The sequence below is a fragment of the Anguilla anguilla genome, chromosome 19, assembly GCF_013347855.1.
Source record: "Anguilla anguilla isolate fAngAng1 chromosome 19, fAngAng1.pri, whole genome shotgun sequence".
Taxonomy (NCBI): domain Eukaryota; kingdom Metazoa; phylum Chordata; class Actinopteri; order Anguilliformes; family Anguillidae; genus Anguilla; species Anguilla anguilla.
Window position 1 is genome coordinate 3149998 of NC_049219.1, and position 16656 is coordinate 3166653.

Sequence of the window (16656 nt, forward strand, 5' to 3'; positions counted from 1 at the left end):
TCACACACTGATACAGCAAAACTATTCATGTGTTTATTTCACACTGATATAGCACACCCATTTCATGTATTTATTTCACTCTGATACAGCACACCTCTTCATGTGTTTATTTCAGTCTCTCCTGCGCACTCTGATGAAGCTGAAGAAGACTGAAAAGTTGAAACTGTTTCAGAGCCATCTGAGTCAGGTTTGCCCAGAATGCTTACATAGTCTTGACTGAAGATCCTTCTGTACTGGATAAGCTTATGAAGATAAGGAATTATTCAAGAGTCATCAAATTGCTGATTACCCAGAATGCACTGAGAGAGGGCAGGAGGATCCTGAGGCCCTGTACATAGTTGAGAAGATGCTGGAGACCTGTGGCATTGAGGGGTCTCTGAAGATCACACTCCATATCCTGAGGAACATGAAGAAGAAGGATGTCACTGACCCACTGGAGAGAGATGAGCAGCACAGTAAGAATTTTCTCTCATTGCTACTGTGGCCATTAGAATGCTGAAATGAGTTTAGCAAACAAATATAACAGAGTACAAAATAACAGAGTACTGATTTATAGTATTCACACTTTGATAATAGTGTTTTACATCAACAGTCTTGCATATAAAAAACATCACACACAACATGTACAGGAAGGCATTTCAATTCAAATATAGCATCCAGCAGTAATAATGGGGGCAATCAAATGCACATGAGATTAAATGTTTCCGAAAGACTTTAAAACCAGGAGCCTTGGGATCAAAAGCCAGTTACTAAACCACTGTCCCATCAGACTGACTGCCCTGAGGTTTTATCCTGGATTAAAGAGCACCGATCATAATAATTATAAGATAATTAAATTACTGCATGACCCATGAAGACCATATTTACCATAAAGACACATCATACTATGAACAATTAAGAAATTGAATGTTGAAATGGAAATGAATCCTTTTTATGTTTTCATTGTTGTGTGTACAACAGTTTGTGAGAAGTGTGAAACACTACTAGAGGTATGGGCAACACTACTTGAAGGTGCAGTTATAGCATATAGGGCATATCTTCATGATACATAACAAGTAAACCTTGCCTGTTAATTTCACAATGTGTCCTCACTGATAGCAGAATTATTTCATATTAACAGAAGAGATGTAACAGGGCTGGCCTTGTTTCGCATGTGTAATCAAAAATATTGTTAACTGTTCCATGTTTCCTACATTGGCGTTAATCAGTAATAACCTCTTGTTACCAAATTAGTTACAATTTAACTACATAGGTATAGCTACAACTTAATGTGCAACACTTTCAGAGCTGTGTAAAACATTGTGAAAACTTTCTGCATAAGTATTTTTTGTCTATTTCTGTTATTTTAAACATTGGTTCTCATATTTCCTCTCCTCAGATGAATTCAATGAAAGAGCCCAGCAGGCACTGAAAACTCATCTGAAGAAGAGGTTTGAATGCATATTTGAAGGTTTAGCAAAGCAGGGCCACCAAACCCTCCTCAATGAGATCTATACAGAGCTCTACATCACAGAGGGGGGAAGTAGGGGGGTCAATGATGAACATGAGATCAGACAGATTGAGATAGCATCGAAGAGACAAACCACACATGAGACTGCAATCATCTGCAATGACATCTTTAAGCCTTCACCTGGACAAGAGAAACCAATCAGAACTGTGCTTACAAAGGGCATCGCTGGCATTGGGAAAACAGTCTCTGTGCAGAAGTTCATTCTGGACTGGGCAGATGGAAAAGCCAATCAGGACATTGATTTCATCTTCACTCTTCCTTTCCGAGATCTGAATCTGAAAAAGGAGAGAGAATTTAGTCTCATGGAACTTCTGCAGCAATACTATCCACAACTGAAAGAGATCAAAAGTTTTGAAGATGATGAAGTCAAAGTTGTGTTCATCTTTGATGGTCTGGATGAGTGTCGACTTCCTCTAGATTTCCAAAGCAATGAGATTTGCTGTGATATAACAGAGTCATCATCATTGGATGTGCTGCTGACCAACCTCATTAAGGGGAATCTGCTTCCCTCTGCCCTCCTCTGGATCACCTCCCGACCAGCAGCAGCCAATCAGATCCCTCCTGAGTGCGTCCACCAGGTGACAGAGGTACGAGGATTCAATGACCCACAGAAGGAGGAGTACTTCAGGAAGAGAATCAGAGATCGGAACAAGGCCAGCAAAATTATCTCACACATAAAGTCATCCAGGAGTCTCTACATCATGTGTCACATACCAGTCTTCTGCTGGATTTCTGCTACTGTTCTGGAGACAATGTTGGATAAAGTGAGTGGAGACCTGCCCAAAACTCTGACTGAAATGTACACACACTTCCTGCTCATTCAGACTAATGTGAAGAATGAGAAGTATCATGGCAACAATGAGACAACCCCAAAGAAAATGTCAGCATCAAATACAGAAATCATCCTGAAACTGGGGCAGCTGGCTTTACTACAGCTGTTAAAGGGCAATCTGATATTCTATGAAGATGAGCTGAGAGAGATGGGCATTGATGTCAGTGAAGCTTCAGTGTACTCTGGGGTGTGCACAGAGATCTTTAAAGAGGAGTGTGGGTTGGGTGAGGAGAAGGTCTACTGCTTTGTGCATCTGAGCATTCAGGAGTATCTGGCTGCCTTGTTTGTGTTTCATTCATGTGTGAATGAGAACAGGAATGTACTCAGAGCAGAAGAATCAAAACCTTGCAGTGACAGAGTGCAGCTGTCTGAGTTACACAGGACTGCAGTGGATCAGGCCTTAGAGAGTAAGAATGGACACCTGGACCTTTTCCTCAGATTCCTTCTAGGCCTCTCTCTGAACTCCATTCAGACTCTATTAGGAGGAATACTGACACAGACAGAAAGCAGATCAGTTTGGATGACAGTACGATATACATACAGTCTACTTACCACTCACCATTTAGATCCACCGACACAGACAGGAAGCAGATCAGAGAGCATTAAGAAAACAGTATTGTACATAAAGGAGAGGATCAAAGAGGAATCTTCAGCAGAGAGGACCATAAATCTGTTCCACTGTCTCAATGAACTGAATGACAACTCTTTAGTGGAGGAAATCAAGAATTTCCAGAGATCAAGAAAACTCTCTAATGAAAAGCTGGAACCACACCAATGTTCAGCCCTGGCCTTTATGTTACTGATGTCAGAGGAGATCCATGATGAGTTTGACTTGAAGATCTACAAAACATCAGCAGCAGGTTATCAGAGAGTGCTACCAGTAGTCGGGAACTGCAGGAAGGCCATGTGAGTATGATGTAATAATTAAAGTAGATAATGACAGCATGTTTTTATAAACACTTCATAGTTAAAGTGAAAATACAATAAAATTGTCAGGCAAGTGAGAATTATGATTTTTGAGTCAAGCTATTTTTAACAGATTGTGCCCTCATTTAATGAATACAGAAGTACCATCAAGTGTAAAAAAATGTATCCAACATGTAAAATGTATTTTATTAGATTTAATTTACATATTATCATTAAAGATACCAGTTATTAAATATATCATGAATTCCTTGTTAGGCAAACCAATGTGATGGATCAATAATGGTCCAAACATACAACTCACAGATTTAAATGGAGAGACGGTATAGTATGTTGCAGTATTAAGATGAACATATTCCCCATCAAATAAAAAAATACAAGCTACACTTCCTTTACACAAAATTAGACAGACATGGAAAATAAATAATATAATTGTGAAAAAAATGAATGAAAGAGACCGCAGAACCACAGCTTGTCTGCCCCCTGTGACCCAGGATGGTAAAATAAGCAGCTAAAGAATCAAGACCAGAGATCCAAGACTGTGATCAATAAAGACCAAGGCAGAGCTGAGAAGCAAGGCAAATGGCACAAGGCTCACTTTTGCTTTACAGGCCAACACTTCATTTCAATTTTATTTTATTTAGCAAAGGAGCTTTGTCACAAAGCAGCTTTACAGAGAACCGGCCCCCAAAGAGTAAGCCTAGGGCAACAGTGGCAAGGAAAAACTCCCTGACTGATAACAGGAAGAAACCTTGAGCAGAACCGGACTCAGAGGGGGAACCCATCTGCCGTGGGCAGGCACCGGTTTGTTATGGAAAATCAACAGTGGCAGGAGGCGGGGGTGCCCAGCTGGTCTAGCTGGTCTAGGGCTGGAGCTGCGGGCCGGGGGGGGGTGCTCAGCAAACTTGAGCTAGAGCTCCGGGCAGGTGCCCAGAGCCGAGGAAGACGAGAAAAAAAAATATTGTTAGGGGGTTCAAATGGTAGAATAGCAAGCAGAGCAGAAGAAACAGAGGTGCCCACGTGCGATAAGGAAAACCCCGGCAGAATAAGGCTATGGCAGCATAGCTAAGGGAAACAGAGGCAGGGGCCAACGCAGCCATGAGGGCAGGCTTGAGACAGTCATCACCAGACCATGACCAGTTCAGCTTAACATAGCACTACCAATGATGATCCAGTGACAGCACTAACCGCTCAGTCTACCAGAGACTCTATAGCTATGCCCGCCACCCACTCCTGCCCCTCAAATATAAGAGAGACTAAAAAGATATGTTTTGAGCTTTAAATAAGGTGATAGTGTCTGCGCCCCGAACATGGGCAGGCAACTTGTTCCACAGGAGGGGAGCACGATAGGAGAAGGCTCTACCACCTATGGTACTTTTAGATAGTCTAGGAATAACAAGGAGGCCTGCACCCTGCGAACAGAGCGTTTGTGAGGGAATATGAGGAAGAAGTAAATCATTTAAGTACAAAGGGGCAAGCCCATGTAAGGCTTTAAAGGTAAGAAGTAGTATCTTAGTAGTCTATTCGGAATTTAACTGGCAACCAGTGAAGTGATGCTAACACTGGGCTGATGTGCTCAAATCTCCTTGTTCTAGTGAGAATATGAGCTGCTGCATTTTGAATTAGTTGGAGCCCTTCAGAGAGGAATTTGCACATCCAGACAAAAGAGCATTGCAGTAATCTAATCTTGAAGTAACAAAAGCATGAACTAGCTTTTCTGCATCATGTAAGGACAGTATTTTCCGAATTTTTGAGATGTTTCTCAAGTGATATAAAGCAACCCTGAACCAAGAGAGTGCCTGTCCAAGGAGGCCTACAAGATTTTCAAGTCTATCCAGAAGGATGAGGTGATCAACTGTGTCAAATACCGCACTTAAGTCTAAAAGCACAGGTACAGAGATGCAGCCATGGTCGGAAGCGAGGAGTAGGTCATTGAGTACTTTGACCAGGGCTGTTTCAGTGCTGTGAGAGGGTCTAAAACCAGATTGAAAAACTTCCAATATATGATTGGAGTGCAAAAATGAACCAAGTTGTTTTGAAATGGCCTTTTCTAGTATTTTAGAAAGAAAGGGAGGTTCGAGATAAGCCTGTAGTTAGACAGGTCATTCACATCCAAGTTTGGCTTCTTAAGAAGGGGTTTGATGGCTGCAAGTTTAAGAGTCTGTGGTATGTGTCCAGATGCTAAAGACACATTGACAATATGTAACATTGGTGTTCCAATCACTGGTAATAGCTCCTTGAAAAGCTTCGTAGGGATAGGGTCTAGAAGACAAGTAGAAGATTTTGAGGAATTAACTATGGCATTAAACTCCATGAGATCTATTGGAGCAAAAGAGTTCAGATAGGCCGCCTGTCTTTCTGAAGATTCTTCTGAAGATTCTGCATCCATGCGTTGAGCGGATGGAAGGGCAGACCCTATATGAGGGGTGGTAGGAGAACTTTGAATCTTGCCCCTGATTTTTATAATTTTGTCATCAAAGAAATTCATCAACTTGATTCTTGGTCAGTCTGGCGACAGTGTTAAATAGGTGCCTAGGATTGTTTCTATTTTCATCAATTAAAGTAGAGAAGTATGAGGAACATGCTGTGGAGAGGGCATGTTTATAAGTTAGTAGACTGTCTTTCCAGTCCTGGAGGAATACCTGCAATTTAGTAGAACGCCATTTGCGCTCAAGTTGGCGTGAAGCTTGTTTGAGAGCAGGAGTATGGTCATTGTACCAGGGTGCTAATTTCTTATAGTGGACTTTCCTCTTCTTAAGAGGTGCGATAGTATCCAGGGTTCTGAAAGTATGTAATTTATGTTGTCTGTCAGCTGATCAATTGAGCTAATGCTTGCATTTTTGTATGCGTTTGGGTGGGAGCCAAGAAAATCCCCACAGTGCACAAATGAGCCTGGGAGCTCATTAATAAAAGCATTTGCAGTCCTGGAGGAAAGCTTACAGATAAGGTAGAATGAAGGATCTGGTGACACATGACAGACTTGTGAAAGTTGGAAAGTAATTCAATAATGGTCTGATAGCACAGGGTTTTTAGGCATAACTGCTATATTTGCTATTTCTGTATCATAAGTTAAGACCAGATCAAGAGTATGGTTATGAGAATGTGTGGACTGATGTATATGTTGATTGAAGCCAATAGATTCAGTGATAGACAAGAGTGCTGATCTGAGAGGATCACCTTCACTATCCATGTGAATATTGAAGTCTCCTACAATTACTACTTTATCTGAATTAACAACCAGGCTGGAAAGGAAATCAGCAAACTCAAGTAAAAAGCCACTGTATGGCCCTGGTGGCCTGTATACAATTGCAAGGATAAAACTGACTGCTTTTTTGTCTGGATGTGCAAAACTGAGAACAAGCACTTCAAAAAAGTTACATTTGAAGCCGGATTTCAAAGTAGCAAAAAGATTAGAATGATATACAGCAGCAACACCACCGCCATGACCCGTCAGACGGGGAACGTGAGTATAGCTGTAGCCAGGAGGGGTGGATTCATTTAAGGCAATATACAGTTTTAAGCCAAGTTTCAGTTACACATAAGATTTCAACTTGGTGATCAGTAATTAATTCATTTACAAGAGTTGCCTTAGGGGCTAGTGATCTGATATTAATTAATCCAATTTTTAGCTGAGTTTTTAGCTGAGTTTGGTCAGCCGCATTATTAGTAGAATAACAAGGTCTGATTTTTTGCAGATTAGCCATACAAACACCCCTATGGTCTTTATTGAACTAACATTTGTCCTTAACTTTGACTTGGACAAGTAAACACAAGTGTTACACTTATTCTTATCTAACTCAGTTTGGTGAAGTAGTTCGAACTGTGTTTGTGTAGAAAAAAGAATCCCTCCTTTTAAATGTCAGTCAGTTAAGGACAAATGTTGATTGAATCAAATCCATGTTTTTCAAAAGGGGGAAGAATCCCCCTTTTTATCCCTAGTCCATGCATAGATAATTTGTGAGTGGGAGATGACCAGAGAGAGCCTGCTCAGTCTGTACCCCTCTTATATTGTTCATGAAGATGAGATATTTTTTCAACATAATGATTAATGTAATGCTGGGTTTGGTTTGGGAGAGGCAAGTGTGGTTATGAATGAAATGTTTGTGTTACTGTATTGTGAGATTAGGTCAGGCAGTAAATGCACCATGTTACAAGGCCAGTAGTGCCACCCTGGTCTCTGCTTTATTCTGGTGTAGGCTGACCCAGAATCCAATAGTGCCTGTAGACAGAGTGAAAACAGGAAGGTAGAGGAATTGTAGGATATAATGGGTGTCAGGGTGAGGTCTTCTCAGGGGACTGTTAAAGTGCCTGTTTTTGAGGTAATTCTGTGGCTTATCTCAGGCTAAAGTCTGGCCTGTACAAGGTTCTGAAGTTTCCTAAAGCCTGGAAAAAGTTAAATGGTGTCTCCTTGGACAGCACCATCAAATGTATCACTATTCCAACAAAAGGAACTCAAAGGGATCATTAACGGTTCCTACATAGCTTTGGTTTCACTACCTGGTTATATGTAACACCAGCAGAACAGATGCACTGCACTACATGGTTATATATAACCTCAGCAAAACAGACAGACTGCACTACAGTACCTGGTTATGTGTGAACAGATCACTTTTTTGCATTCTTGTTTCTAAAGTGAATCTGGCTTTTGTATAGTGCTGGCTGTGTGTTGGCTTGCAATACTGTGGGTAGTTAGTCACAGTTACCAGCAAAAGTAAAGAAGCAGAGCCTAACAACTCACTTTCCATTCTGAGAGATTATTTCTTGCATCTTTACTTTTGGTTGTATCTGTGCCAAATGCCAGAAGAAAAGGGGCCATTTGGGTAAGAATTTCATCTGTAGAACTGTCAGAGTTCTGTCCAACAGGACGCCTAATTCTCAGGCCTAAAGTGCTGCAGTTGGAGAGTGTAACAAAGTCATTTTCCTCAGAGCATCAGTAACTTTAAATCCTCAATATAACTCTTCATCACTCAATGTGATTACTGTTACATTGCACATAACAGATTTTACAGTATATTACGCTATTTAAAAATACAATAATATATCAACTCTCTTTTGCAGACTGAACAGCTGTGACCTCACAGAGAAGTCCTGTGAAATTGTGGTCTCTGCTCTCCAGTCATCAAACTCACCCCTGAGAGATCTGGACCTCAGCTACAATAACCTGGGAGATTCAGGAGTGAAGCTGCTCTGTGCTGGCACTGATGAGTCCAAACTGTAAACTACAGACACTGGGGTGAGTAGTGCTGTGTACTGTGTGACTAAATAGATTTAGTGATTATGGCTCTGTGCAGTGAAATATATGAAGTGCTTTCTCTCTGTTTACTCCTGTGTCCACCAGCATTCTTTCTTTGTCCACATTGTTCTCATCCCTCTCTTCTAACTGCTCTAGCACAACAAAGAAAAGCAGGATAAACCCTCATGAGTCTTAGGGTTGCCAGGTTTGTGGTTCTTGACCAGAATGTAAGTTTTCAGTGGAGTCTGTAGTATCAGGTCACAGGTGATGACTGAATGCTGAATGCATGATTGACATTATAAAATATTGACCACTTCAGTACAGTAATATATTTAATGTCTATCATAACATAACAAAAATGACATAACATAATTATGAGAATAGGCCATTCAGCCCGACATGCTCACCGTTTTAATACCTACCACTAGTGCTAGCATTACCTACAAACTAGACAGTAACCAGCACCATGTCAAGCCTGGTCTTGACCACCCCCAGAGTCTGCCTCTACTACATGACATGCGCCAAGCTATTCTACACAGTGACTACTCTCTGTGTGAAAAAATACTTCCTAACGTCGGTGCGGAATTTACCTTTTGCTAATTTCCTTTTATGCCCCCTCGTCATACTAACAGAGCTGAACCTGAAGAATCTCTTGTAGTTCACTTTGTTGATCCCCTTTATGAATTTAAAAGACTCAATCAAATAACCCTGAGTCTACTTTTACTAAGCTTGAAGAAGTTAAGCATCTGAAGTCTTTCCTCAAAACTTTTATCTTTCATACCAGGAACCAGTTTGGTTTCCCTTCTTTCAACCTTTTCCAGATCCTCTATATCTTTCTTGTAGTACAGTCCCCAGAACTGCACACAGTTCACTAAGTGTGGTCTGACAAAGGTATTGTATAAAATAAGTATAACTTCCTTGGATTTACAGGGCTCCAGACTAACTTTTTACATTGGATGCACTGGTGCGCCTAACTTTTTCATTTAGGTGCAGCAGCACATAATTTAGTTAGACCCAAAATTTTTCACCACGCCTTTTGGCAGCCGTAATAATACATTTTAAGTGTTACCTTTTTTGTCAGTTCCCATACACATTGGTAATTTCTTAACACATTATGTAAATGATTGTAAACAGGAATAAAGGTGCAGATAAATGTTTTTTCTTTATTTAAATCACAGCACAAACAAGAAATGGCAATAACCTCAATTGTTTAAAAAATAAACTTAAAAAGTGCTGATGTTTAAAGTGCTTGACAAACTCAAATAAATAAATCAAACTCAAATAACTCAAATAAAAGTGTGCGCTGCTCCCGGAGGAGTACAGGGCGCGGTTTCACACATACACACTAGTGATGCGCGGATCGGCTCTGACGTCATCCGAATCCGCATGTACGCATAAATCATCCACCCGCCACCCACCCGAACAAATTATTTTCTCCGATTTAGAGACCCGCACCCGATCACACATTACCGCTATTTCTCATTATTTCGCAGCTGTTGCATATGACATACCCAGCACTTGACTCGTCATTCACTAAATCGCTCCCACACGGAACTTTTCTGCCCTTCCTTTTTTAATTCTCCTTTTTTAATTTTCTCTCGGATCTTTTTTGCCTCCATTGCTGCTTAAGACAAATGGACGCCGCAATTGGCGCAACGAGAGTCTAGTCTGCTAATTCGCGCCTGACGAAAAATGAAGCTTAAAATATGTTCACATTTTAGAGAATGTAATTAATATTTTCCTCATTAATGATGTATTATTTCACCCACCCGCAACCCATCCGCTATTAATCAGAATGTTAATTTTTATGACTCGGCCCACCCGATCCGCAGATTAACCGTGGTGCCCGCGGATATAACTGCGATCCGCACATCACTAATACACACATGCCTTATTTTTTTCCCCACCCGCATTCAGCGAAGAAGAATATCAGGGTCAGAGCCAATCAGAGGCAGAGTAGGGGCGGGTCTTCGCAGAATGCGGGTGGGGAAAAAAATAACGCTACACACACACAGAGACAGACCTGCTAAATGTCAGGTGCACCGGTGCGACCAATGAAAATGTTTAGTCGCACTTGACAGATTTTTGGTCGCATGTGCAACCAAAATGGTCGCACTCTGGAGCCTTGATTTATACTCACTACTATCCCAGCATCCTGTTGGCTTTTTACTGCAACAGCACAGTGCCTAGAACCTGAAAGGTTTTGATCAACTATTACTCCCACAATTGAGCACATTCCAATGTCGTTCCTCCCATAAAGTAATCTAGCCTGATGTTTTTATTTCCCACATGTAGAACTTTACATTGAGCTGTATTGAGTTTCATTTGCCAGGTTTTCACCGACTTCTGGATTCACTTCTGTCACATATTGCAGTTCACTACCTGCTCTGCACTGTAATGAAATCCATACTTACACTAGAGCTACCGCGGTTACTGCATTACCGCGGAAACACAATCACGTGTTGAGGACAGGGAAACTTAATGCTACAGGGCATAGGTGGCTTGCTGCCCTAGCCACATACGATTTTGAAGTAAAATATCACCCTGAGAAGGTCAATGTTGAGGCTGATTTGCTTTCCCAAAACTGGATTGAACAGGACACTGAGATGTGGAGAAACCTTTCACAGGGTGATGTGCACTTGGCAGACAAACTAGGTGTTCCAGCAGAAGGTGTTCCTGAGCTGTATGCTTTTGCAACTCATCTCAATTTGGGTCAGCTAGAACAGTTCACCTGAGAAGACTTGCGAGAAGCGCAGCTAGAGGACAGTGTTCTCAGAGTAGTTAGAGAGGCTTTGAACACAGGTCAGTGGCCGGCAAACTAGAGCTGCCGCGGTTACTGCATTACCGTGGTAACGCAATCACGTCACGTCCACAATAGAGTCAAGCTGATCACCGCTTCACCGCTGGGTTTTGTTTTTTTCCCCGTTTATTTTAGGCCAATTGTTTATGTTCCAATTTTTACTTGTAAAAGTTGTGATCTGAAATAAATGCAATGCAATTTTTAAAATAATTATAATTATAATTGTGTAGCCTATTTTCTTCACTCCATGTGTTCAAAAGTTTCCACTCACAGTTGCGCAGTTAACGTTCTGATCGGAGAAAGTGTCACCCAGAACGTGCTTTGAAACTGTTGGCTACGGAAAGTTTTCGCTTCAAATTAGGCTAAAAACATGGATCTTGTAGCGAAACCCAACGTTACTTCTCCTGTTTGGGAACATTTTGGCTTTGAGCCCGATGAAGATGGAAAGCCAAAGAATTTGGATGAGGCAGTGTGCCGCATTTGCAGCAAGAAAATCAACGTCATGCGAGGAAACAGGACAAATCTAGCATCGCATCTTAGGACCACTCATCGTCCGTTATACGATGCAATGAAAGGCACCCCATCTACCTCGGGAGGTACCGGCTCGGCACTACGTCAGTTAGGAGTCTCAGAGGCATTTGCCAGAGTGACTAAATACAACCGGGACAGCAACAAGTGGCGAGCACTTACAACAACTGTAACAAAGTGTTTGGTTGTGGAGATGGTGCCTTTCCGGACTGTGGGAAAGCCATCATTCCGAGCTATGCTTCAGTCCTTCGACAAGCAGTATGAACTGCCGGGCAGAACCTATTTTTCGGAAACAGCCATTCCAGAAATGTACTTGAAAGTAAAAAACGAAATCGTAGCTGGAGGTTTTAAATTATAATTTTTTATGGCGGTTACCGCAACGGTTTGAATGGCTTTGCTAATTTTTGCGGTAAGGAAATAAATCAATACCGCGGCAGCTCTAACTTATACCCCACTCTCTTTCTCATGCTGACCTTGTGATGAAGATGAGTTGTACTCATTCACATTACACACCTGTGTGTGCTACAGGGTTGTGGCGTTTCTGAAGATATTGAGCATAAATCAGATATTATTACTGTTGGTAAATCAACTATTGGTCGATAAGGTATGTGTGTACATCTTAGGGAAGAGTGTCAATCTAATCAACATGCAAACTGCTGTTTAGGTGCAATGTTGCATCACTTAGTTTTGTCACTCTTCTGTGGTTCCAATCCAAAGCTAAAGTCTGGATTTCAGAACATTTAAATTCTACAGCAGTTGGCTTTACTTATCTTGCTAGGCAGAGGGTAGAGGTTGCACAGGGTCATTATATAGCAGAAACACAAGTAGACTCCTTACTGCTAAATAGAGCACTGGGTCATTATATAGCAGGAACACAAGGAGACTCCTCACTGCTATATAGAGCACAGGGTCGTTATATAGCAGGAACACAAGGAGACTCCTCACTGCTATATAGAGCACAGGGTCATTATATAGCAGGAACACAAGGAGAATCCACTACTGTGCTATATAGAGCACAGGGTTATTATATGCACCTTTAGCTGCTCCAAACAAAACTGGCACCAACCCACCATACTGTCCATAGCCCAGCTCCCAAACACCATCTAAAAACACCCTCCCCTAGGCCTGGAAGCTAGGCCTCTTATAGAGCCCATGATTAGGTAATGGGCCACAGCTGATGTGATTGCAATGAACCACAGCTGCAGCTATACCCGTCTGTAGGGCCGATGCTGCCCCCTGGTGGACAGCACCCCAATTCACTTCCTGGCATCACATGTTAAACAGGCAAGAGCTTTGAGGATATGCTGTGGGGCACTCAGAACAACACCAATTAATGCATTACTAATGAGATGGGAGAAATACCACTGAGGCATAGATGGGTAAAACTTGCTCTGCATAACTGGATTAAGTTTAAATGATCTAGTGTAGATCACCCTGCTAAGCATCCTATTGAGGACTCATGGGAAGTGGACATGCAAGGGCAGAAAGAGGAGAAATGCTCTTATTAATTGTGCAAGTATGCAATGGGGAAAGCTACAATAAGAGGGGAAAAGACATGGCTCCTTCAACCTGCTGGTCTGTCATCTCCCCATGGCTTCTTCTGGATCCTGTAATAGACCTAGCTGTATTAGGAAAGAACAGAACTGACACAGAGGGCCTCTTACAGTAAGTTCAGCTGAAGCACAGCTGCAGCAAGTGTGGGGTGGATATCTGCAGATCCTCAGTATCACTCTTCATCACTCAACATGATTACTGTAACATTGCACATATCACATTTTACAGGATATTGCTCTATTTAAAAATACAATAATATATCAACTCTCTTTTGCAGACTGAACGGCTGTGACCTCACAGAGATGTCCTGTGAAATTGTGGCCTCTGCTCTTCAGTCATCAAACTCAACCCTGAGAGATCTGGACCTCAGCTACAATAACCTGGGAGATTCAGGAGTGAAGCTGCTCTGTGCTGCACTGATGAGTCCAAACTGTAAACTACAGAGACTGGGGTGAGTAGTGCTGTGTACTGTGTGACCTTAACTAAATAGAATTAGTGATTATGGCTCTGTGCAGTGAAATATATGAAGTGCTTTCTCTCTGTTTACTCCTATGTCCACCAGAATTCTTTCTTTGTCCACATTGTTCTCATCCCTCTCTTCTAACTGCTTTAGCACAACAAAGAAAAGCAGGATAAACCCTCATGAGTCTTAGGGTTGCCAGGTTTGTGGTTCTTGACCAGAATGTAAGTTTTCAGTGGAGTCTGTAGCATCAGGTCACAGGTGATGACTGAATGCTGAATGCATGATTGACATTGTGAAATATGGACCATTTCAGTTCAGTAATATGTTTCAAGTCGATCATAACATAACAAAAATGACATAACATAACATAATGATGAGAATAGGCCATTCAGCCCGACATGCTCACCGTTTTACTACCTACCACTAGCGCTTGGTTTACCTACAAACTAGATAGTATCCAGCATCGTATCAAGCCCGGTCTTGACAACCCCCAGAGTTTCTGCCTCTACTACATGACATGCGCCAAGCTATTCTACACAGTGACTACTCTCTGTGTGAAAAATACTTCCTAACGTCGGTGCGGAATTTACCTTTTGCTAATTTCCTTTTATGCCCCCTCGTCATACTAACAGAGCTGAACCTGAAGAATCTCTTGTAGTTCACTTTGTTGATCCCCTTTATGAATTTAAAAGACTCAATCAAATAACCCTGAGTCTACTTTTACTAAGCTTGAAGAAGTTAAGCATCTGAAGTCTTTCCTCAAAACTTTTATCTTTCATACCAGGAACCAGTTTGGTTTCCCTTATTTCAACCTTTTCCAGATCCTCTATATCTTTCTTGTAGTACAGTCCCCAGAACTGCACACAGTTCACTAAGTGTGGTCTGACAAAGGTATTGTATAAAATAAGTATAACTTCCTTGGATTTACAGGGCTCCAGACTAACTTTTTACATTGGATGCACTGGTGCGCCTAACTTTTTCATTTAGGTGCAGCAGCACATAATTTAGTTAGACCCAAAATTTTTCACCGCGCCTTTTGGCACCGTAATAATACATTTTAAGTGTTACCTTTTTTGTCAGTTCCCATACGGGATTGTATGCTTGTAAACAGGAATAAAGGTGCAGATAAATGTTTTTTCTTTATTTAAATCACAGCACAAACAAGAAATGGCAATAACCTCAATTGTTTAAAAAATAAACTTAAAAAGTGCTGATGTTTAAAGTGCTTGACAAACTCAAATAAATAAATCAAACTCAAATAACTCAAATAAAAGTGTGCGCTGCTCCCGGAGGAGTACAGGGCGCGGTTTCACACATACACACTAGTGATGCGCGGATCGGCTCTGACGTCATCCGAATCCGCATGTACGCATAAATCATCCACCCGCCACCCACCCGAACAAATTATTTTCTCGATTTAGAGACCCGCACCCGATCACACATTACCGCTATTTCTCATTATTTCGCAGCTGTTGCATATGACATACCCAGCACTTGACTCGTCATTCACTAAATCGCTCCCACACAGAACTTTTCTGCCCTTCCTTTTTTAATTCTCCTTTTTTAAATTTTCTCTCAGATCTTTTTTTCCTCCATTGCTGCTTAAGACAAATGGACGCCGCAATTGGCGCAACGAGAGTCTAGTCTGCTAATTCACGCCTGACGAAAAATGAAGCTTAAAATATGTTCACATTTTAGAGAATGTAATTAATATTTTCCTCATTAATGATGTATTATTTCACCCACCTACAACCCATCCGCTATTAATCAGAATGTTAATTTTTATGACTCGGCCCACCCGATCCGCAGATTAACCGTGGTGCCCGCGGATATAACTGCGATCCGCACATCACTAATACACACATGCCTTATTTTTTTCCCCACCCGCATTCAGCGAAGAAGAATATCAGGGTCAGAGCCAATCAGAGGCAGAGTAGGGGCGGGTCTTCGCAGAATGCGGGTGGGGAAAAAAATAACGCTACACACACACACAGACAGACCTGCTAAATGTCAGGTGCACCGGTGCGACTAATGAAAATGTTTAGTCGCACTTGACAGATTTTTGGTCGCATGTTCAACCAAAATGGTCGCACTCTGGAGCCTTGATTTATACTCACTACTATCCCAGCATCCTGTTGGCTTTTTTACTGCAACAGCACAGTGCCTAGAACCTGAAAGGATTTGATCAACTATTACTCCCAAAATTGAGCACATTCCAATGTTGTTCCTCCCATAAAGTAATCTAGCCTTGTGTTATTATTTCCCACATGTAGAACTTTACATTTAGCTTTATTGAGTTTCATTTGCCAGGTTTCTGCCCACTTCTGGATTCACTTCTGTCATATATTGCAGTCTTCATCCATCCCCATTATTCACTACCTGCTATGAACTCTAATGAAATCCATACTTATACCCCACTCTCTTTCATACGCTGACCTTGTGATGAAGATGAGTTGTACTCCTTCACATTACACACCTGTGTGTGCTACAGGGTTGTGGTGTTTCTGAAGATATTGAGCATAAAATGAGATATTATCAGGGCCGCGTTTACCCATCTTGAGGCCCTGGGCTACGCAGCTCAGAGGCCCCCCCGCCGCGGCGACGCACGCAAAGATACGCAACACAAGACAACCCCATAATAAGCCAGTGCAAAGAGGCCATGGGAAAATACACACCAACGCCATACAAAAGAACGCCAATTATAGTCATACTGCAAACACACAACGGCAGGATAATCAAAATTCGAGCAGTTTTATCAGACGGCAAACAGTCCACAAAAGAAAAACAACATTCTAATTCTATTTGTATGAGA

General features: G+C 41.6%; 1 protein-coding gene across 1 annotated transcript in view; it reads left to right on the forward strand.

The window, feature by feature from the left end:
- The first annotated feature begins 258 nt into the window (after positions 1-258).
- The window catches only part of LOC118218905 (NLR family CARD domain-containing protein 3-like), a 31026-nt gene continuing 14628 nt past the window's right edge, over positions 259-16656 (forward strand). Inside the window, exons 1-4 of the mRNA XM_035401656.1 lie at positions 259-455; positions 1379-2848; positions 2927-3248; positions 13659-13832. Coding sequence (XP_035257547.1) covers positions 347-455; positions 1379-2848; positions 2927-3248; positions 13659-13832 — 2075 coding nt within the window. The 5' untranslated portion in view covers positions 259-346. The remainder of the gene's footprint in view (positions 456-1378; positions 2849-2926; positions 3249-13658; positions 13833-16656) is intronic.